The 25,000-nt window shown below is 40.2% G+C and overlaps 1 protein-coding gene across 1 annotated transcript; it reads left to right on the top strand.

The window, feature by feature from the left end:
- Window positions 1-47: 47 nt before the first annotated feature.
- LOC129760648 (kinesin-like protein KIF13A) lies at window positions 48-24,997 on the top strand (the record flags this gene model as incomplete). Its single annotated transcript, XM_055758304.1, has 9 exons — window positions 48-119; window positions 18,635-22,016; window positions 22,081-22,226; window positions 22,919-22,966; window positions 23,450-23,537; window positions 23,599-23,700; window positions 24,068-24,130; window positions 24,339-24,785; window positions 24,845-24,997. Coding segments are annotated over exons 1-9 (4,501 nt in total), but the record flags the coding sequence as incomplete, so codon positions are not given.
- Between the last annotated feature and the right edge of the window lie 3 nt (window positions 24,998-25,000).

Below are 25,000 nucleotides of genomic sequence, written 5' to 3'. Positions count from 1 at the left end.
AAACCCCGAGTGTGTTTGTATCGGTGCAGAACAACAACTATTCGAACATGGGCGATAATTTCTTCACCCGGCTCAAGTTGACTGAAATCATCAGCACGCAACAAGAATCGAAAGCACCGGTATGGGTAGCTGGAGCTAAATATGGTATAGTAAAGAGTGAATGTCGAGACGGGCTGGCTCGAAATTTGAAGGTTATCGAAATCAATTTGGCCGTCGATTTCATTCGGGAATAGGTGAAATGACTCGATCGATCTCGATGAGTGGACTATTTCGGTTAACGATAGTTGTTTCTGGGCAATTGGCAATTTCAGTGGAGCAGATCAACGTACTTGAAGGTACACACTAAGGGTGATAATGGATGTATGGATTTCATCATCAAATTGGAAAACACAAAAAAAAAACCTGAGCAAAATTTCAGACAAAAAAAATGGTTCAAAAAATTATCGATTAACAAAAATGAACGAAATCACATAAAAAAACAAATTTACAGGAATTAATACATACGTCATCTTAAATATGGACGCATTAAAACGGGTCTATCTCGGAGCTATGTGAACGAAGTAAAAATGTTTTGTACTCAAAATGTAGGTTTTTCATTGCACTCTAAAGGAATAATATTAAAAAAATTATTCCGATGTGTTTTTGATGAAATTTCGAACTTTTCGTTGAATACCATTCATCATAGTTTGAACACCCTATAGGCTGACCTCAGCGGCTATTTTGTTCCACAATCTCTTCATCTCTGTTGCATCCCGAGTCGTCCTACCATTCTTTTCCATCTTCTGCTTGACAATTGCCTGAAATTTTTTTATAGGGCGGAATTGAGGGCAGTTGGGTGGGTTGATGTCCTTTTCGACAAAATCAACCCCGTTGGCCCGATACCACTGCTGTAGAACCTCTTTGCTGTAGTGGCAGCTGCCAAATCTGGCGAAAACTTTACTGGTCCTTTGTGAGATCTAATGTACGGAAAAAAACGTTTTTCAGGCACTCCTCCTTGTACATTTCGGTGTCCATGGTCTTGTTTTTCACAAAAATCGGGGTTTTTCGTCCGCAGCTGCAAATACCTTGCCAGATCAAACACTTTCTTGCAAACTTATCGGCAAAAACGAATTTGAACTTGGCGGGGACATCAGCCCGATCAGTGGCTATGTAAAATTTTTGTCCATGAAGTCGCCCAAAATCCATCTTCACCTACGTTTCGTCATCCATGAGGATGCATCCGTCGTACTTCGTTACCTTGTTGTATAACTTCCGGGCCCGTCCTTTGGCTTCTACATTCTTCTTCAATTTTCAATGTCCGGTTTGGTTGCTTACTGGCCTGATAAGATCGCATTCCTTCGCGCAGACGAAACCTTCTGAAGGTACATTGGTCGGGATTAAATTTCTTGGCGATGTCATAGTCCGACTGCCCTGGGTTTACCTTGATCGTTCTCAACACCTTCAAATGCAGTTTCCGACCCTTAGGTCCACTATAACGCTTGGTATGAACCTGCCGATCGATAGTAGGGTAACGGACTAATTTTGGACCAGAGGACCTCTAGCTTTCTCATAAAGCAACTAATTATGAATAAAATTAGTGCGTAACATTAAGTTTTCGGGCTTCAACTATATTTGTTAAAAAACTTCATGATTGGTTCCTTTGTAAGAGAGCTAGACAAGGTGGTCCAAAATAGGTCCTCTGGTCCAAAATAAGTCCGTTACCCTATGCATCTCACGGAATCGTTTGAGAACGCTGCACACGGTCGTTTTGACCATCTTTACAGATTTCGCGAATTTTGAACCCGACCACGTCAGGTTCTTGACGTGGGTGTCCAAAAATTAATTTTCGTCTCGCGGCTTCCATCACGTGTAACTTTTTTGGAACAAAACGAATCGTAATGAAATTTTCAGCACTGATAGAGGAAACATTTCCGAACAAAGTACTGTCAAAACATTCCAGATCAGACAACTAGGGGCGCTATGGTAAAATGAACAGTGCGTCCAGATTTATGATGATCCATGTTTTAACCCAACCACTTGAAAGAGTGTTTTCTCGAAATAAGCTATTTCGTAATTATAACCCTTTGACTCCAAGGGTCCAAAACAAGTTTGTTCATGACATCATTGATTTGTTGTGTCGTTATATTTGTTATTCTATTTTTATTATTAAGTGTCATTAGTGACACTTTCATATCTTCGTGGCATTCGTGTCATATTTATTATTTTGATTGTATTTACCAACTTTATTATTGTTCAAATGTGAATAAAAATACTTGTATAAAATCGGACATCCTTTCTTTGTGTCATTCATAAGTCGTTATCGATGTTATAACGTTGTATAACAATGTTGTCAATTGACGCGATATCAATTAATATTCATTCCAAAAGAAGGTTTGAATCTTTGTATTTTTACATTAAATAAAAAATAGTGACAAAATCGGGTAAAAAAGGTGACAAAATTGGGGGTAGATAAAATCGGACGCAGACATAATCGGTGCGTGACAAAATCGGGGATTCACTGTAGTAGTTTTGAAATAATAATTTGGATTCGATATACATTTAGCAAAACACAGGAATTTGTGGTTATCTATAGACCAGTCTATGTGTGAATGAATTCAGGAATTTGCTAACTATTTCTATTTGATTTAGAAATTGTACAAGGTAAAAGTTTTTTTTTTTAATTTTTGGTTGTCAACAAAAGATTGAAATTTTCTGTAAATCATTAAGATTTTCTACTTTATGACAAACTAAATCATTGCAGCGTTATTATTGCAGTGTTGAACAAATGTGTTTAATTTGCTCTCTGGAGCCACAACTTCCCTCGTCAACGCTGTCATGCTAAATTGCTGTCAGGTAAATTCAAAGTCGTCTCATTGCAGTAAATGGTTTTTCAACTCCCTGTGTTTAGCTCAAATTGACCCAAGGAAAATTTAGTGACACGCGAATCATATGTGCCTTACTGGTCAGCGACAATCAAATGGTGCTACTTGTCCAAGTTTACTCTACCATAGCCAAACGAAACTTAAACTAGAGAGCACAGCTTGACTCGGCAATGAATCAGCGAACCGTTTTGTGTCTCGAACCATAATAATGAAGAAACCAAAACGAAGGTTCAAGGCCGCATCGATCTGCAGCACCTCATTCTCTATACACATTACACCCCCATCCATCCATCGGCGACCAATCATCGGTGCACAGCTTACTTCCGCTCAGAAGCAGCAGCAGCAGCAACAGAAATGGTCACTGAGGCGAAGAGAAGTGTTAGCATGAGTAAGCAGCTTCAGAGCGAGCGCCAGAACTGCCAGAACAACACAGAATAAGTGAACGGAATTGTGCCAAAAACCAATATCGTACAACACTATTTTACCGGCAACCCATCCACCATCTTTACTTCCATCGACTCCGAAACAGACTACATTTTGGATGATGACAGTACACCTACGCTCAGGAAACTCAGGCCGGAGTCAGGGAGGAGGGAAACGTTTCTGTTCATTCTGGGTCGTTCTGACAGAGGACCGAACGTTAGCTAAATGTAAATTATGAGGCACCTGCAAAATGGCTAAAATCGCTCGCCTTTGCTGTGCCGTGCTGGAAAGTGTTATCATTCGGTTGCCGGCAACGGTTCGAGTCGAGTTTCCTTCTTCTTCGAGCACCTGAAAGACACCTTCCGTTTGTAAACTTTTGATATCGTGTTAAAATGAAGCGGCCTGCCTTCCCAATCTTGATGACGAACAGTGGTTCGCAAATTTGGTTTCTTAAATTAAATACGAACGAGAAATTGATCCCTGAGCAGTGACAACTGGCAAAAGGTTTCAATTAACTATCCAATCGCACAATTCAAATAACACATATTGGGCCAGCCTGTTCTAGTGAGATTAATTATGATTTTTCTATGGCATTTTTTGTGTGACCTGCCTGCGTCTTCAGCAGAAACCAAGATCTACATATGAGCTGTCATTAAATAAAACTTCATGTTTTACATCTTTCAAGAATATGATGGCTATCATTTTACAAATGCTTAAACTGTAGCCCACAGAAAGAGTACTCTTTATGCCGTGGCCGACATTCGCTCTCATGACCTCTGGCTTAGAAGACTTGATGGCTATCCTCTAGGCCACAAAGCTTCATTGATTCCCTCAGATTGAGAATCACTGAATCGGTACGGTTAACTTTATAATGGTTTGCGCGTGATGAACAGCAATTTTGGGTGAATGCTTTCTTCCAGCAGACATACTTACTCCCGGATACACATTTACACCATACAAACCTTTTGATTGTTTGGCCACAGGTTGATCAAAAATGGAGATATACTCAAGCACATTGTTGATCATTACCTACCGCCCGCTGGGAAATTTTCACCTATCAAACCAGCCACAACAACCTACGTTTGTGCCCCTCATTTTGAATCCATAACGTACCTGTGCCGGGCTAATAAACGGTTATGGCCTTCGACGAACGCCGATGCCGTTCGATGATTCTTCGGCGGTCTGGTTTAGTTTTCTCGCTGAATAGTAGAGTACGTGTAGGCGGTAGGCAAGCGAAAGCAAAACCGGTAAATGCATCCAGCAACCCAAACCGCGCCGTCATTATACACGTTCCTTTTTATCAACCCCAAAAAAGAACCAGAAATTCGTTGTTGGCATCCATGCATCTACCCACTGGCGATAAACGATGAACGCATGTATACATTAAACATAAACACCTTCTTCGATGAAATCCTCCGGAACACGAGGAACCTCTGGCTTCTCGCTTAATTATATATGAAATAGGTATCTGGCATCATATCGGTTCGGGAGCTGCCTCTTGTGGTGACGTGACCTGATGCCCTCGCGAATGGGGAGAATCGGCTTAAGCTATCGGCTCCCATATGTCATCTGATTAGTATTTTTAATTCTGGTCTACTGTACGATGGAATTTTTTCCCCAGTTTTGATTAGATCAATTGGTTCATGCGAACAGAAACTGGAGAACACGCGTATGGCAGCCTTGGCTGCAACCAACAGCAACAAACCTTATAACTGACAAAAAAATGCTTGGTAACAAATTCAACAGTTTTTTCTCCTCAGTTGGATTGGACCTTGCCAAGAAATACCAAATGAACCTGAGTTTGATGCTTTGTCCAATATAAACGAGGTAAGGAATTCAATCTTCCTTCAACCAACAGATGAAAATGAAGTAAAATTAGTAATACTGAGCCTCAAAAACGAAAAAAGTTGTGGACCGGATTGTTTCCCAACAAGTGTTATTAAAAATAACAACCAGCTTTTTTCACATATTCTTGCAAAGTTTTTCAACTCAATAGTTGAAACAGGATGTTTTCCAGATTGCCTTAAAGTAGCGAAAGTAACCCCAATATTCAAATCAGGTGATTCAGAAGATGTCAACAACTATCGACCAATTTCTACGCTCAGTGTCTTCAGCAAAGTGTTCGAAAAATTATTAGTAAAGAGAATCATGAGTTTTCTTAGTTGTAATAATATTTTATACAAAATGCAATACGGTTTCAGAGCAGGCTCCAGCACTCTTATAGCTATTTCTGAACTAGTTGACTCAATTATAACAGAGGTTGATTCTAAAAATATTGTCGTAGCTTTATTTATTGAAAAAAGCGTTCGACACACTGAATCATGAAATTTTATTAGAAAAATTGAACAAATACGGAATAAGGGGAAAAGCAAATGACATAATTCGAAGTTATTTGAACAATAGGAAACAATTTGTTGTGGTTGAAGGGATAGCGAGCAAATTCAGAAATATTAATAAAGGGGTTCCACAGGGCAGTAACATAGGTCCTTTACTTTTTCTAATTTACATTAACGACATTTGTAATCTTCCCCTTATTGGTACAGCACGGCTTTTTGCGGATGATACGGCCTTATTTTACACAGGAAAGTCTCCAAATACAATTATTGAAAACCTGGAACATGATTTGAAATTGCTATCTACATTTTTCAATAGCAATCTGCTCTCTTTAAACTACGAAAAAACTAAATACATGTTATTCCATTCATCCAGGAAGGTAATATCACAACACAGGGATCCACATATGAATCAGTTTGCCATACAAGAGGTGAAAACCTTCAAATACTTAGGTATTCATTTAGATAGTACTTTTTCCTGGAGTTGTCATATACAACATCTAGAAAAAAGAATTTCTCCCCTCTGTGGTGTACTCTGGAGATTGAAGAACTTCGTGCCACAACATGTTCTTTTAAAATTCTATTATGCGTTCATTCACTTCAAACTTTGCAAAATAGATGCTTGAAAAATATTTACAATCTTCCTTTGCTGCATCCAACTAGGCTTATTTATTCACCCAGAGTCCATAATATCTTACCCTTATCAGATCTTTGTGATCTCCAAACTATATTGTATGTTTTTGATAACCTGCATTCGTCAACTTCTATTCAAAACCTACGTTTCACAACGGGAATACGAACACATAATACTCGTCACTTAAATCATCTTCAACGCTGTCGATCCTCAACCTCCTTAGGACAAAAAAGATATCGTTTATTGGACCAACAAAATATAATTCCCTACCAAATGAATTAAAAGAAATCAATTCACGATCCATTTTCAAAGCCAAATTGCTTCAAATATTTAAAGATAAATTAAGTCCGTAAAACAAGCCGAACAAAGCTAGCCATTATTATTTTTGTAATTTTGTAGCGTTAATTATTGTAAAATTATAGTTATAACTTAATCTTTTAATTTTAATCTTTTAATTTTAGTATTACGTTTTATATAAATATTTAAAATTTTCTTAAAAATGAATCTCTTCAAAGGAAATCTCTTTCCATTGAGATTCAAAGTATAAATTAGTTTAACTTATATCGCCACATATCCTCGCATTAAACTATAAACTTTGAGTTCTCAGCATGAGTAATGTTTTGCTCGCGTATTAGATTTTTTATTGGTGTTTCTGCTGCCAGGCGTGCTGAGAACAGTAGCGTCCATTACCAGGGGGCTCAATGGAGCCTTTTGGTGTGGGGGAGTGTAGTGGGCCGCTACAAAAAAAAAAAAAAAAATTAAAAAAAAAAATCGTAAAACTCTTGAATGATTGCATATCAGGACATTGCATTTGAAATACTTGATTGACTATAAAAACAAACTATCTACGATTCTAGCTACTCTCCAAAATCGAACCCTAAGCCAAAAATATCGTTCCTCACTTCTTGTCACATTTGGCATAACGAGTAGTAAGCAAAAGGAATTGAAGCAACCTTGGAGAAATTGGCATTATTCACGATATATTACTACACCTCTCCATACAGCTTCGACTACTTTCTCATTATAGAATGTTAACTAAAAAACCCTTCTTATAACGGTTGGAAACTAGAATTTTGGAATTTCTCTTTAAGCTGTGAAAAAAAGTCAGGTGGAGGTACTTAAAGAAGATTTGATTTATTGGTTTGATGTCGGAACAGGAGCGTTGTACGGCCTTCATGTCAACTTTGAGAATACATCTGTTGATTCTACCAATCAGTTGTTTGCAGTTCTTGGCCCTCCAAGAAGGCTTTCTTTCGTGTTGTGGTTCTTGGGTACAAATGGGATCTAATGGGTATTCAGGAAGGATTGTGTTTTTCTGGCATAATGCGATGACGCTTTATCCGGCCAAAACACGTATTGTCCGTATTGTAGTAACGGCATCAAAATTTTCTTCAAACATTCATCCTGGTATACATATTGATTGGTAGCCAAACCAGACATCTTGAATGATGGCTTAGAAATACCTCTCTCGGAAATCGCGATGTACAGCATCACTTTCTGTTCAAACTTATAATACATGTTCAAATTTAATGTTTGGAGATGTAAGGAGTGTATCGAAAATAAGTTATAAACACATTTCTTTTCATTGTATTGATTTTGTTGATGATTCAAAACAAAGAAACAGTTCGGAAGTGTTTCAAAAAGCTTATTCTTACAGTTTATAAAGAAATACAAGTAAAAAAGTAGTTATTGGTAATATTCTCGGACTTTCGACTTGACACGTTTCATTAGGTTTTCTACACCTGATTGATCACACTTCTTGGCCATAGCATTCCAAATTTTTCGTGAAAACTGCCATGGTCCTGTTGGCCTCACCAACCTTCTTGAAAACTCTCTTGACGATAGTCCAATATCGTTCTATGGAGCGAAAGCTGGAGGCAGTTTCTTGGGTTAATATCTTTCACAACGAAATCTACATCGTTATCCTCAAACTATCTAAGAGTGGATTTAGCGTAGTGGGCTGACTCCAAATCCGGCCAGAACAATTGTGGAGTTGTATGTTTCTTATATAGTGGCAGCAACCTTTTCTTCAAACACTCCTTTTGTACGATATCGGCATTTATTGTTCCTTTTGTAAAGAAACTCTCCGACTTCAAACCGCAGGAGCAGATTGCCTGCCACACAAGCACTTTCTGGCCAAATTTTTCCACCTCAATCGACTTCTCGTGGTCACTCACATCCTCCCCAATAGCTGCAGTGTAGAATTGTGGTCCCGGAAGAGTACTGGAATCCTCTTTTACATAAGTTTCATCGTCCATGAGAATGCACGCATCTGGCTTCTGCAAAATCCCATGATACAGCTTCCGGGCTCTGGTTTTGGCTCGTGATTTTTATTCAGCCTCTTGTTTGGACACTTCCTTCTTCTTGTATATCTTCAGGTTGTTCCGCTTCTTGATCTGCTGTACCATTCCGATCGATGTCCCAGCTTTTTTCGCCAAATCTGTATGGACATCGATCGATTCCGGTTGATGAGGTTGATTACCTTACGGTCCAGATTTGGGTCAGATGGTCCTGGTTTTCTGCCTCTTCCTGGCAAATCATCGAACGTATAGTGTTCGCCGAACTTGAGGATGATGGATTTTACGCTCGCCGGATGAATGCCGAAACGTTTTGCCACTTCATTCATCGAGATGCCCTTCTCTCGCAACAAAGTGTCCAACACACGAATTTTAACATCTTTTTTAATTCGCGACATTTTAGGATAAACTAATTTTTCAAACGTAAACAAAGCGCTGGTTCACTCTTGACAGATCAAGATGCTACATACAGGTGAGTACAGTTGTGCGCAGGGTTGCCAACATATTTTTTCAAAAATCAGGGAACTGGCGAAATAAAAATCAGGCAAAATCAGGCTACGTTAAAGTAACGGAAATTTCGCTCAAAGTGATGACCTTTTTTTGGTCATCGCTCCACTATTTTTATGTGTGGTGAGCCTACTCGGTTGAATAATTCTACTGCATCAAGCAATCGAAAGATTCCATTTAAATCCCATTTTTAAATAAGAATTAACACTGGAATCTTTCGATTGCTTTGATTCAGCCACATTTTCACTTTTTCACTTCAGCTATGGTACCTACTTCAGTTCCTTAGTTAGTACCCATTTTTCATTACATTCGCAAAAATCAGGCATATTTTCAAAAATCAGGGAAATTCAATGGCTTATCAGGTTGTCAGGCAGAGCCTCGAAAAATCAGGCACATTGGCATCTCTGGTTGTGCGCGTTCACGCGTTACCCAGCAAACATAAAATCGCCTTAAAATGATAACTCAAGACATTAAAAACGTTACTGCGAATCGTAATGCAAGTAAAAGGTCTTAAAAATCGGATTAAATTGTTTAAATCGGATATGATAAAAAGTCCGCCATGTTTGTTGATTTTGAAGACGATTTCGTTCCTTTGTTTTCTCCCGTGTGGGTCAATTGAGAGAACAGCTTCGTTTTTCTCTTAGCGACCAGCAGTGCAATTTCTTCTCCCAATAAAATTTCCATACAAAAAGCGTTCCGCTATTTCAAGAATCAACCAAATCATCTCAAATTTTACACTGATGCTTGGTGACCCAAAAGGCATCGAAAAACCATATGGGAGCAAAAAGTCATTTTTTGCAGCGGTCTAGTTGGCATGGTAGCCACAAGAACAGATTTATCTTAAAAAGTGCAGATTTTTTCAATATTTTCGGGTAGGGGAAAGGTTTTCATAAATGGGCCTATAGGGTTAAATGACCCTACGGTTGTTTGATGAAATGGCTGACTAGATAGCTTATCTAACATATGCATTTTAAAGGTGATACACTTAGAACATAAAGCAAGAAAGAATTTTATGAATTTATAAACTAAAAAAAAAAATAAAAAAATTCATACAAGGTTTACCTTTTGATGTAATATTTTGACTTTTAAAAATTATACACAGAAATTTTTTTTGACTATTACGTGTCACGAAAAACTGCAACCTTTAAAATAAATCACCTGTAAGTAACAAAACCTGTAATTTTAAATAGTTTTCCTTGAAAGTTAACGAAGATTCATTTATTATTACAGCAAATGTCCTGTAAAAAAGTTGTACACTAAAAATTAAATGTCACGTAATCATGTTTTCGACCTGTAAAATTACGGTAAATGTCCTGCTCTTTTTTGTTACAGGACATTTGCGTAATTTTACAGGAAATAATTTTTGCTGTGTACATACAGAAGCTCAACATAAAAACTTGGATGGTTTTTGTTTCTTGATTAAAAGAAGTTAAAAACTAAACCATATTTAAGCTTTTATGGAGGTTTAATAATAATTATATAGTGGAATAAAAGAGAATTTTTGTATGCCCCCATCATGTTTGTAAAATCCCTCCATCCTCAAATAACAGGTTAAATAGGATAAATAAATGATTTGTATCATTGAAACTTCAAATCTAAGCTCTGATTAACATCTTAAGAGAGAATTTAAGATCAAAAAAACAGATTTGATAAAGGTTTTCTCATGGATAAACTGTCTCCAAAGTATGGCAACCCTAACTTTTGTTTTATTCCATAAAATTATTATACCTGAGATTTTTATAAAACTTCAGCTTTGTCGTACGATAGTTATTACTTTCTAGCAGTTTCAATGAAATTATACGGAAATATTGCCCAAAAAACAGGAATTTTGCTCAAAACATAAATAGGCGCATTTAGCCTGCACGGTTTGAGGTTCGGCATTTTAGACAACAGTTCTAATAAAATCGTTTTCTCGAAAACGAAAGGAAATTTGAACATAAAAATTACTCCAATGTATAGAAAACAGATGCCTGCACACGTGTATATAGTTTATGTAGACATATTTGATATAATATTTGATTAAATCAGTATTCTGCTTATTAGGCGCATATAGCCCGCTTCTCCCCTATAGATTCTGTTCACCCGGAAGACAGATTTAAAGGATTTTGTTAACACATTAGGGACCACGAAGAAATGCAAACCGAAAAACACCGGAATTAGGCATTCTATATCTCTAAACCCGCTTGACCAAATTCTATTATTTTGGTGTCGTTGAGTGACCGAATGTGCTGTGTTAAATTTTGTAGGATAGAGTTTTTTTTATTAGATTTTTATGCTTCTAAAAGCAACACATGCGCGGCAAGCGAAAAAAAAGGAGATATCTCGGATTTGGTCCGCAATGTGGTAACATTAGTACAGATTTCACCTTTTAAAAAAATATACCATCAAAAGCGTTTTGAAATGAACAAACGAAACCATATCGATAGAACATTTCATTTAGAAAAAGACAGAACCAGATTCATGTGAAATTCGTCAATTATGAGAAATAATAATACAGTTGAAAGAAACTTCCGGATTTCAAAACACCTTTAAGTTAATTCATTAATTTTCTATATTGAAAATTTGAAAGAAAAGGAATGATATTAACCATGGTTGTCCATTTCTCCCCGAGCGGCTTGAAAAATGCAACTCAGTGAACTTTTCGTTCTAAAACACTTGCCCTGCTCTGTTAAAACGCCGGGCGTACACCCAAGCAAAGAGCAGAGAACGCTTCGCCAGGGTTAGAGCAAGAGAAAAAAAATCATCACATTAAGTGTAGGGGAGCAGCGCTAAAGCAACTCAGTAGGCTTGGTTCTTTCCAAACAAGAAAAGGAAAAAGAAGAAGCAATATCGTTTCGTGCTGTTTGTTTGCACTTCAGTTGTGTGTTTCGGAATTTCTCTTGCTCACACAGTAGTGTTACTATTGGGGCACCGGTTTTGCTCGGCACTTGGCTTCGGCTGTACTCGGAAACGAGTGTAGAGCATTTCGGAATGAAGTGTGGTGCTCAGCAAATCCAAGAAGATAACGGTGCGATTTACACAGCGCACTGTCGGATTTGAGAAGTGCGGACCAACCCATGATACCAACAGTTAAACAAAATCAAAAAAATACTGCAGATTTCCCTAATATTTTCCACCGATGATTTTTGTTGTTGTCGGTGGCCATATCGTGTTACGAACGGCTAGCTCAGACGTACCGTAACCTCAGGGTCGGCTATGCTCAAGGGTAAATCACGAATGCGGAGTACAAAGAGGAGGACCAAATCACCAAATCTTGTATCTTACCTGTCCGAAGAATATCGGCTCATCCAAATAAATTTTAGTCAATGTGAAGCGGAAGTTACATTTTTAACTTTTTATTATTTTTTTCTCATCAAACAGACAACATTTAAGGAGGGGATACGTTGCGGCCGTTCTGGACAACTGGATCGGCTTGAGACGATTTGAGTTCGAGTTTCATGGTTTTACCTTGTGTCGGCAGGCCTACCGATAATTTTCAGCTGTGGAGGCGGTGTTCGGCGAGCCACGTGGCACCTGCTCGTTCGAACACCAACCTTTCTCGACTTTGGCCTGCGGCACAGCACCGGGTCTCGGATTCGGCTTCCGTAACCCTGGTGGTTTTCTTGGTCGATTGCTGTAGATTATTGGCACAGCACCGGTTTACGGTGGGTTTCTTGGGCGACTGATCTAGGGCAGAGCACCGGGTCTCGGATTCGGCATCCAATACCCTGGTGGTTTTCTTGGGCGTATGTTATGGAAGAGCACGGCACCGGACCTTGAATTGGGCTACCAATACCCGGTAGGCTTCTGGTTCGACTCTTTATGGTGCACAGCACCGGGTCTCGGACTTGGTGGCCGATACCGCGGTGGGTTTCTTGGATGATGGTTTTGGGTAGCACAGCACCGGGTTTTGGAATAAACTTCCGATCCCCGGCGGTTTTCTTGGACGAGATACGGCACCGGATACCGGATAGGTTCCCGATAACCGGTGGGCTTCTTAAATTGATTTTTACAGGACGCACACCGTGTTTCGGATTTTGCTTCCGATACTCGGCGGGTTTCAATTCTAGAGGGTTGTGTCTAAAATTACCGGATCACAGTTTTGGCTTAGATCCTGGTGAGTGCGATGCAAAACCTAGCCATGGCCCTCAATTAATGCTTCGAAGCGGTAGGTTTCGTCACCACGTGGAGATGGCAAGATGGCTGTCACCTGATACTTAGCTTCAGGGGAAGGGTGAATTAAACTCGTTCTTCTGACCGTTTCAGTTCGTCCTCTTTTCGGAAAAACCAGAAAATGCTCCGAACGACGATTCAGCACTTCTTTCTTAATGGTGCACACGCGGCCACACAACGATTTCACCCACTTATTAATTTTTATTTTTGATGTGTGGAACGATGCAATTTACATGCGTCCACGTTCGATGCCTAAACTCCACTCTCTCCTCCCATCTTGCTCGAGCCCAGAGATGCCAATGTGCCTGATTTTTCAGGCGTTGCCTGATTTATCGAGGCTCTGCCTGACAACCTGAAAAGCCATTGATTTTCCCAGATTTTTGAAAATCTGCCTGATTTTGCCTGATTTTTGCGAATGTCATGAAAAATGGGTAGTAAGAAACTGAAGTAGGTACCATAGCTGAAGTGAAAAGGTGAAAATGTGGTTGAATCCAAGCAATCGAAAGATTCCCGTTAATTCTTATTGAAAAAGAGAATTGAAGGGAATCTTTTTATCTTTTGATTGATTTGATGCAGCAGAATTATTCAACTAAGCAGACTCACAACACATATTGGAGTGAAAATGTGGAGCGATGACCAAAAAAAAAAAAAAAAGGTCATCACTTTGAGCGAAATTTCCGTTACTTTAACGTAGCCTGATTTTGCCTGATTTTATTTCGCAAGTTCCCTGATTTTTGAAAATAAATGTTGGCAACCCTGCTCGAGCCCCTACGGCGGCTTTGCCCTCTCTTTCAGAAGTTCGCTCTTCTCTCTCCGGAAACCAACTAGTCAACGCGCCAATTTATGTCGTTGACGCGTTGTTCTTTCGTTCAGCTACTTATCGATGAGACAGGGATGGGACTTAGGGATAACAACGGACGCAGCCATTCATCTCAGCATCGCTCACGAGCACGGAAGCAGGCCCGCATCACGTAACCGGTCCAGGTGGAGTGTGTTCCAGGGCATCGTGCTCTAGAACACCCTGGACAGGTTATCTTCCGTACGATACTCGGACGAATGACCTTAATTTCTCATCCTAGCGGACAAAACAACTTGGTTTACATAATGCTACCTAATATTTGCAAGAAAAAAGAGCCTTTTACAATTTTTATAATTTTAATTAAATAAACTTGGGATGGGTTTTCAAAAACTAATTAAATTTCATTATTGTTGTTACCCAAAATGGGTCACAATCGGTGCAGATTTTTTGTTAGTCTAAATTTTTTTATAAGAGTGAAGATTTGAATGTGGCAACGCTGACAGCGGGGAACAATTTTTCTTGTACGTTCCTGAAGTCTAAATAATCTAAATTTTTTCATTTCCACTGAGGTGTATACCTAAAACACTAGGGCGCTCTTGGCAAGAATTCTCATAGTCCCACTCAGATGCGAAAGCTCTCACACTTACCGTCCGAGTCACTTACAGCTCGTGTAAACTCGGATTACGAGTGGAGCACGATCATTGAAAGAGGATTACACTCGGAAGCTGGACTGAAAACAGTGTTGTTTTCCCTCGACTCTACCAACCATGCCTGAGATCTAAGATCTGAGCCTTGAGATCTGAAAGCTGCTACATTAGAACTTAGACATGAGACATGCCACCTGAGACATGAGTCCTAAGACACGGAACAAAAGATATGAAACTGGCGACCTGAGCGAGATCTGAGACATGAGACTAAAGATTTTAAACAAGACACATGAGACGTGAGACCAGAGGAGCGAGACGTGAGACGTGAAAAATGAATATTGAAACGAAAGATATGAGAAAAGAGCCGTGAAAAGTGAGAAATGATACTTGAGAACGTGAGACGTGAGAAGTGTAGCGTGATACGTGAGAAAAATAACTAGAAAAGTGGTACGTGAGACATGGGACGTGAAATTTGAGAAGTGAGATGTGAGAATTGGGTCTTGAGATCGAACTCATGTCTTTTATTCATTCCGTAAATGTCTTACACACAACGAAAAAAATCTGTAAAATTACATCACATATGATGTAAATAAAAAGAAGCATCATATATGACGGAATTTTCAGTGTGTGTTGAATTTTACACGCCTGTAAAATTTTAAAGACGTGTAATTTAAAAGTCATGTAATTTTGAAAACCACTGAATTTAGGCAAAATTTTCCTATTGGATTTTTTTGGTTTACTACAGTTACTTTTAGGAACGCCAAAGCCATGAAAAAGCGGTTTTTCATCTCTAAAATAAAATCAATTTGGTTTTAATAAAAATCATTTATTTGTTAAAAATCCGATTCTATGAACACTACAATTATCTTTTATCGTCTAAAAAACAAAGATTTTTGAAGGCATTAGAATTTATAAAACATGGGAAATCTAAATAATTTTTATCCGAAAATGTTTGCATATTTCGTCAGCAACTCTTCCGGATTAACAGCTTCGAAGGACAATTATGTACAGGATGACGCTCCCAGAGTTGCATCCTGTGAGTCCGCTGCCGTAGCGCCGCAAAGAATTCGATGAATCAACAGTATCCACTAACTAACAAACGTGAAAACTTCTTCAAAGCAACTTTCGACTAATTGCTTTGATGCACGACTTGACGCAACACTTTGTTTACTTTTGTTTGTGCCAGTTTTGACAGGCTGTATTTTTACATGATATATTGCGTTCAGTGTAAAGTAATTTCCATTTAATTAAAATTCAATGTCCATATAATATTCCACGTCATGTAATTTTAAGAAAATGGTCATTCAGTGCTGTTGAGAATTTTGTGTGACCAAATAAATTTGTAAAATTACATCACATATGATGTATCGAAAAAGAAGCATCATATATGATGGAATTTCCAGTGCGAGTTGAGTATTACACGATTGTAAACTTCAACAGACGTGTAAAATTTGAAGACGTGTAAAATATTTAAGACGTGTAATATTCAATTCGAACTTAAAATTCCGTCATATGTGATGCTTCTTTTTATTTACATCATATGTGATGTAAATTTACATCAAATAATCGCGTTCCGTGTCAAGTAATATTTGTGTCATACGAATTCAGTGCTGTTAAGGATTCTACTTTATTTGAATCTGTAAATTTACATTAATAAATCGCGTTCTACGTCATGTAATATTAAAGGTTTTCAATTTCAGTGTTGTTAAGGATTCAGATTTTTTTTGTGTGTAGATCTCAAGACCTAAAGTTCTTAAGGTTTCTATGTCTTAAGCCTCAGGTGCATGTCTCAAGGCTAAGGTCTCTAGCCTCATGTCTAAAGTCTCTGGTCTCAAGTCGCATGTCTCATGTCACCTGTCTAAGGGTACAGGTCTCAATGTCTCTAGTCTCATTTATCATATAATAGCGCCAGCACTAAACTTTACGTCGGAAGTCCGGACTTCCGACTTCCGACAAAGAAAAGTCAAGTACTAGATTGTCGGAAGTCTGTGTTTCTTTGCCAGTTCACCAGTGACGTTTCTAAAAATTTTATTTAAATTCACAATATCTCATGTCTTGAATCTCATGTTGCATGGTTTAAAACTCAGATCTCAGGTTTTATGTCTCAGGTCTCATGTTTCAGATCTATAGCTGTATATTTTTCATGACATTTCTGCTTACAGAATTGTGAACAAACAGGCCTAAGCCTAGTAAAATCACCGTCATTTTCGACTACGATTTTATTTCTGAAATGAGAACAAACTTTTTGCGATGATAATATGGTATGTTTTGAATTAGCTCAAATGTGGTAATCTAGCACACAAATTGGCTACCAATTCCACTGATTAATTGATCGATCAAATTTGAACATCATTATCGAGAGATTATGTTATCAAGAAGCGCGTTCCATGTTATTAGTTTCGGTGAAAATGGAGTAAACTTGATCGTTCACGATGAACTGCGACTACCTTAATTCGATTTCGGTATTATAGTAAAAATGCTCAAGCGCTCAACGAAGCTCAAGTTTGTATGAAGTTAGACACATTTTTAGGTCGAAATAAGGTACCTACTTCTACTTTCCTCAATAACATTACAAATTAATTTTATTCCAAGAAAGCTGCCAATCTCTTTTTAATAGGGATTTGTGGTTTTCTCGGTTCGTTTATCCGTTTTGTTTAATTGATTACTAATGCTACCAGGGGTTTCTGTTTATTCTTCTTGTTTGATTACTTAAAAGCTTCCTTCGGAAGCTTCCTTGCACCTTAAAATCACTATGTGAACCCATAAATTCTATCTCCTGCCAACGGCGATTGGAAAATACATTTTTAATTGACATTGGAGACAGATTGACTGCACCCATGTTTTCAGCACCTTCGGTTTATTCGAACAAGCAACATGCCAAGCTTGTCAAAACAGCAATAGAAACAACAACCGGTCACAAGGAAAATCAGCGCCAAATGACCTGCTCTGCAAGTCACCAAGCTGGCGATAGCAATCGACAAAGCGAAGGAGAGAACATCCAAAGTTCGCGATGGGACAAGAAAGGCACTTCCTGACTTCCTGTAACCTGTTTCCACCAATCTCAGGTCGCCATAGAAGGCCGGCCATAAACCAAAGGCAAACACAGAAGCCAACGAGCCAGCCGAAGCCATGAATCTCCGAAACGGAATTTATTGTTCCATTTCGCTGCATTGAGTCCCCCGGCAGCAGAGTAGTAGGACTAGCAGCTGCTTCGGAATATATTGTATATAGTCAGTTGGTTGGTTAGTTTGTTTGGTCATAAAGAACCGCCATCCAGGAGGACACGACCAGAGCGTCCTGATACCGTGCCGTCCCGTTGCTCTAAGCTGATGTATCTATAATATGAGACATCTCTTTTTCGCCGCTTCCTGATCCGCGCTAAAGTTAGCTAGCGCTAGGGGAAATGCTCGGTTTAAAATGCGGCCGATGCCGTACATCCTTTCGTTTTTTGTTCCAAGGATCCAAAAGCAAGCATATTTCACACCTTGCAAATTACTACCCTTAAAGGTGTAGTCGTTGACTTTGTTGGAAAGGAGAAAATGGGACCAGATGGAAGTTGGGTGGGTCTCTATGATACTTTAATAGAGAACTAGAAGAAGAAAAAAAACAACTGAATCAAATGAGTCTCCTGGGACATTTTCACTCCATTCATTGTCTTTTTCTGTGGTGGACAAATCGGTTCGGCTATTCTCGGATCCAAAGCTTGCCGCATGGGCACACGACAGCTAACTTGCAGACCGGTCGCATCCTTTGTATACGTTTTTTTTATTATGTCCTTTAGAGTGATATATTGTCGTATGGTAATTCCATACATTATACGTTATTTGCGTGATTAAGGACACCACATGAAGCACGCCTGGCCGTGCCTAATGACCGTTGAGGTTTCCCGCTTGGAAAATCCGGCTTAGATTTTGGGCTATGTAAATTGATTCGTTTACTTTACAGTAGTTAGTAATTAATTTTTTTTCTCCCTTATCCCAGGACATCGACAATCTCATGGCCGAGGGCAACAAATCACGAACGGTGGCCGCCACCAACATGAACTCGGAGTCGTCCCGTTCGCATGCCGTTTTCACGGTCGTACTCACTCAGACCCTCATCGATTTGCAGTCCGGAGTGACGGGCGAGAAAGTGTCTCGCGTCTCACTGGTCGACTTGGCCGGAAGTGAGCGGGCGGTGAAAACGGGTGCCGTCGGGGAACGGCTCAAGGAGGGGTCCAACATCAACAAGAGTCTGACGACGCTGGGTCTGGTGATATCGAAGCTGGCGGATCAGACCAGCGGAAGTAAAAATCGGGACAAATTCGTGCCCTACCGGGATTCGGTTCTAACCTGGTTGCTGAAAGATAACCTCGGAGGCAACTCAAAAACTGTGATGTTGGCCACTTTGTCTCCGGCTGCAGATAACTACGAGGAAACACTGTCCACGTTACGTTATGCAGATCGAGCAAAGAGAATTGTCAACCACGCCGTTGTCAACGAAGATCCTAACGCTAGAATAATTCGAGAACTGCGGAAGGAAGTTGAAACGTTGAGGGAAATGTTGAAACATGCTACCGGAGGCAGCGATATGAAGCGAGTCGACATCCACGATAAGATTGCAGAAAGTGAAAATTTGATGAAACAAATTTCACAAACCTGGGAAGAGAAACTAGAGAAAACGGAACAGATCCAAAGCGAACGACAGCAAGCCCTGGAGAAAATGGGCATTAGCGTACAAGACAGTGGCATCAAAGTGGAGAAGAACAAATACTATCTGGTCAATCTGAATGCAGATCCCTCACTGAACGAACTGCTCGTGTACTACCTGAAGGACATTACACTCATCGGAGGCCGAAGTAATGACATCAACAAACAACCGGACATTCAGCTACTCGGTTTAGGAATTCAACCGGAACACTGTCTCATCACCATTGAAGACGGCGAACTGTTCATGGAACCAATCGACAGCGCACGCTGCTGCGTAAATGGATCCGTTGTAACCAAAAAGACCTCACTGAACCACGGTGATCGAATCCTCTGGGGTAATCATCACTTTTTCCGAGTCAATTGTCCCAAAACCAACAACAATAACAACAACGTTGCCTCGGAACCTCAAACACCTGCTCAACACTTGGATTACTATTATGCTCAAGAAGAACTCATGCAGAACGAGTTCAGCAATAATCCCATCCAAGCGGCAATTTCTCGACTGGAGAAGCAACACGAAGAGGACAAACAGGTCGCGTTGGAAAAACAACGACAAGAATACGAGAAACAGTTCCAGCAGTTGCGAAATATCCTTTCACCCACAACCCCGTACGCTCCATATGCCCCCTACGATCCATTCCGTCTCGGTAAACTCCCTCCAAACACCCCAAATGCTCAGCTACGAGTAGAAAAATGGGCCCAAGAACGGGACGAAATGTTCAAGCGATCGCTCGGACAACTCAAAACGGACATCGTTCGTGCAAACTCCCTGGTCCAGGAAGCCAACGTGCTTGCCGAAGAAATGAATAAGCAAACCAAATTTAGCGTGACCCTTCAAATTCCTCCGGCTAATCTCAGTCCAAATCGCAAACGTGGTGCGTTCGTCAGCGAACCTGCCATCCTCGTTCGTCGAATGAACTCCGGAAGCCAAATCTGGAGCATGGAGAAACTGGAAAACAAGCTTATCGATATGCGTGATATGTACCAAGAGTACAAAGACAACAACTACATGGTGACGGATGAAAATAAAAATAAGTCAGATCCGTTCTACGAGTCCCAGGAAAACCACAACCTCATCGGTGTGGCCAACATTTTCCTTGAAGTCCTATTCCATGATGTGAAACTGGACTATCATACCCCGATCATCAGTCAGCAGGGTGAGGTTGCTGGAAGGCTACAAGTAGAAATCAGCCGTATCGCCGGCCAATTTCCTCAGGATCGAATCAATGAGTCTGCTTCGGAAAGTTCCCATGACAGCCACGAAGAGGACGATCTCTGCGATCCGCCCAGCAATCAGGTCTCCTGTAGAATAAGCATCAAACAGGCCTCAGGTCTACCGCTTTACCTGTCCAACTTTGTGTTCTGCCAGTACTCGTTTTGGAACCACGATGTTGCTGTAGTGCCAGCGACCAATCAAGAAGTAGCAGCTCACAACCAAAACATTACTTTCAAATTTGATCACGAATCCGACTACATTGTAACTGTTAACGAAGAATTCCTGGAGCATTGTACCGATGGAGCTCTGTCGATTGAAGTTTGGGGTCACCGGTCGGTAGGATTTAGCCGCGCTAAGGATTGGGAAGTCGAACAGCAACAGGCAAAGGCGCGATCATTGGCCGATCGGTGGGCGGAACTGTCCCGAAAGATTGAACTTTGGGTTGAGATCCATGAGCTGAACGACAACGGCGATTGGGCGCCCGTTGATGTACAGTGTTCCAAGGATATGCTAACGGGTGGCGTGTATCAATTGCGTCAAGGATTCCAGCGGCGTATCAAAGTTCGTGTAAAACCGGTTCAAAATTCCGGTACCCTGCCCATCATTTGCCAATCAATTATAAGTGTGTCCGTCGGTTGTGTGACTGTTCGTTCAAAGCTACAGAAACCGATGGACTCGTATCAGGAAGAAGATCTTACCGTGCTAAGGGATAAATGGAGTGAAGCTCTAGGCCGGCGAAGGCAATACTTGGATCAACAAATTCAGAAGCTGATTAACAAAGATGACAAAACTGAGCAGGAGAAAGAGCGAGAACAAAGTCTTGTGAACCAGTGGGTTTCCTTGACCGAAGAGCGCAATGCTGTTCTGGTACCTGCACCAGGTTCTGGAATCCCCGGTGCTCCTGCTTCTTGGGAACCTCCGTTCGGAATGGAACCCCATGTACCTGTTCTGTTTTTGGATTTAAATGCTGACGACCTTTCTACGCAGGCCTCTAACGATGAAGTTCCGGTAGCGGGCACCAATTCCATCTTGCCAAAAGAACACGGAAACAAGTTCTACACTCTACAGATCATTCAGCACCAGGACAAGGACATCTGTGCCGTCTGTAGTTGGGACTCGTCCATTCACGACAGCCCTTCGTTGAACCGCATGACCGAGGCCAACGAAAGGGTCTACCTTATACTCAAAACAACCGTTCGGTTATCCCACCCAGCTCCGATGGATCTGGTGCTACGGAAGCGGTTGGCTCTGAATATTTACAAACGTCAAAGCTTTACGGACCGATTGAAGAAGCTACGAATTGGGCGTGTTGACGGAAACTCTCTGCAGTCTGGGGTCACTTACGAGGTAGTTTCAAACATTCCGAAAGCCTCAGAAGAGTTGGAAGATCGAGAATCACTGGCACAGATTGCTGCTACCGGTGAAGACGTTTCCGCTAGTGATGGAGAAACTTATATAGGTATGTTTCTTAAATGAATCTAGTTTTTGCTAGTTTTTACTAATAATTAATTTGATATTTTCAGAAAAATATACCAAAGGAGTTTCGGCTGTGGAGAGTATCCTCACTCTGGACCGGCTTAGACAAAGCGTGGCTGTGAAAGAATTAGAACAAATCCGAGGACCGACCCTGTCGATGCGAAAGACGGCCAGTGTGCCAAACTTCTCCCAGGTACTGTATCTGGAATTTAAAATACCCCGTTTGATTAAAAAAATCCCACCTCAAAAATATTATCTTCTGTTGGGCTATTGTAATACTGACGTCAATGGTCATTGTCATTTTGGTTCGACAAGCAGATTTACCTTTTTTTTCTCGAAATTGTAAAACTTTTCTCGCCGGTGACAAAAACTCAAGGTTTGCAGTTTCTCGCCTTCTGCTTCCTTCGAAATGTTTTATATGACTACTGAATCAGCCCCCTTTACAATATCGTTTTCTTTTACTGTACATTTGTATAACATGCATTGGGACAAGCATTTTCCGGTTCACAAAGCATCGTTTATTTCCATTCATTCACGCCTCTTCTTTTCCGACACCCAACTTTGCGCCTTCAGTTTTGCACATTTTTTTATCTTTCTTTCCATCTGTTCTGCATTTTTTCACCCAACCCGGAAATAGCTCCTCTCCACCTACCTACCCAGTCGATTGATAACGTGCTATTTCTCTGTTTTTTTTTCTGTGCATATGCTTAAATATTTCGAAAATTTATATTTTTCTATTTATATACATTATCTGCACGCTGCTAAAATTCCCCAAAAAATCAAAATTATACCAAAACAAAAATATCTCGATCGAAACAATGTGAAAACCACCCTCTCAAATATCGCTACTATCAAATCAATCACACGCTCATAATACTAAAAAAGGTCGTAAAAGATACCCGGGAGCACTGTGGCCTCACCACATCGATGACCGTAAGTATCGTAGCTCTGTGGCTTTCCGTAATACACTCCTCTGTCTGTCTCTCTGTTCCTCTCTCATAATATCTCTTCTGTGCGCCCTTTTTCTGTAACAAAAAAAATGTAATGCGTCTCGCAATCTTCCGTTCTACTGTTTTATGGTTTCTCGGTGTGCCAATTTTCGGTTACTGCATTGTACAGATAATTACGTCAGCCGCTAATGTCCTCGTCTGATCCTTGTGTTCCTGTGTTCTTTCTTTTTATTTCGATTGGGAACTTGTTGTTTTTCAGTTTATTTAAGTACAATTTCGCTCTCCAAAGGACAGACGGCATGGCAAGCAAGGCCATGATCGGTTATAGTTGGATTGTTGATTAGCTTTAAGAAAAAAACATTAGTTCTATAAGTTCGTTAAAAGGTAGTTTGATGAACGGTTCCAAAACGATTTGTACTGGCAACATGTTTTTAAATACGCTTTTCTTAAAAACGCTACCTTACAGATGAGATTCTTCGATGCATCCTTGGAGTCATTACTTGGAATCGGACGATCCGAATCGTTTGCTGATCTAAAGATGGGACTGAATGCTGGTAAGAAATCCGTTATCTTCCAAAATCATTCAAAATACTTAGATTTTTTTTTAAATTCCAGCACAAAGCACAAGAGAGACCGCTACAAACCGCCAGAAGCTTAAGAATTCCAGTTTCAGCGGACCAAGTGGGGAAGAATCTGGCAGTTCGTCCTACGGAATTGGTGAGTTCAAAGTTAAACGATTATTTAGGCTGTGAACCATCCACACGATAAACCCAAACAACAATGCTAGTTGTCCTCATGTCTAGGTGCTTATGAAAATGGATGAAAAGATCAATCTCACACGTATCCAGTGGTACTAACATTAGGTTTCTGTGATGTACTAAAACACTTTCCCACTCAATAGACTCTCATGAAGCACAGTCGCAAGATAGTTCAGATGAAGCCTCTAACATTAATACAGGAGCGTCCCCTGGATGTCAATGATATCAGATCAATCTTTAAAAGACGTTCAAAAACATAGTCCATCATATATTCTTCTTATCTTTTTTCTCTCTCTCCAAATCACTCACACTTTCATGGAATGCAGCTCGTCCCACATTCCTTAATCTTAACATAAATTTGAACTCCCTGCGATTACAGCCAACTAAGCGTACGTAGTAAATGTTTAATAGTCTTTTCTTAATTTTCCAATGATTATATATGTCTAACTCTTTGTTCCATTTATTTTATGTTGTGTTTTAATGATTGCATTGTGTTATGATCTTTTTCAAAAGAAATTTTAAACATAAGTTTTGTTGATTTCTGCGTGTGAAATTTTGATTCATTGTTACTAATCTGATATTATTTTGACCAAATAGCATCCCCTGCCGCCAGTAAACTAGCTCAGCGTATGACCACCCTGCACGAAGAACCGCTTATCAAGCAGGTCTGCTACGAGGAAGAAGGAGAAGATCGATTCAGTGAACCAGAATACGCCGATTACGAATTCTACGAACCGGCCAAGAAACCCAACTTTTCGAAGTTGAAATCTTCCTATACGGTTGAATCTTTCATGGATATCGACAAGCGGCCCCCGGTTATTACATCCAGCGTTGGTCACACTGGATCGAAGGAAAAGGCACCCTCCGCTCCAAGTTCAGCAACGACGTCGAACGCGGCGATCAAAAACCAAAACATTGTTGCTGGAACCCCGAGCATGAGCTCATCCACCTCCAGCGGCTACGGCTCACAGGCCGTATCTTGCAGTAATCTTACCAATGACGACACCTATTCCATTCGATCTCTGAGCGTTGGAGAGACACCAGGTTTGATAGAAGCTTATAAAAACTCAAAACCCTATACATAAAACTTCCAACCATTCCAGAAACGATGTCCCCTTCGAACGCCCGAAATGAAACCCCGGCCTCCTCCGGAGGCGCTGCTCCTATGGAATCCTTCAACGCCAGTGCCATAAGTGCCGAATTTCCCAAACGGGTCAATCCGTTCCTCAAGGATATGTTCAACAGTTTCGACGATATGA

Source organism: Uranotaenia lowii, unplaced genomic scaffold, assembly GCF_029784155.1.
Source record: "Uranotaenia lowii strain MFRU-FL unplaced genomic scaffold, ASM2978415v1 HiC_scaffold_701, whole genome shotgun sequence".
In the NCBI taxonomy this organism is placed as follows: Eukaryota; Metazoa; Arthropoda; class Insecta; order Diptera; family Culicidae; genus Uranotaenia; species Uranotaenia lowii.
Note: the sequence above shows the minus strand (reverse complement) of the source record. Positions and strands in the feature narration are given on the sequence as shown.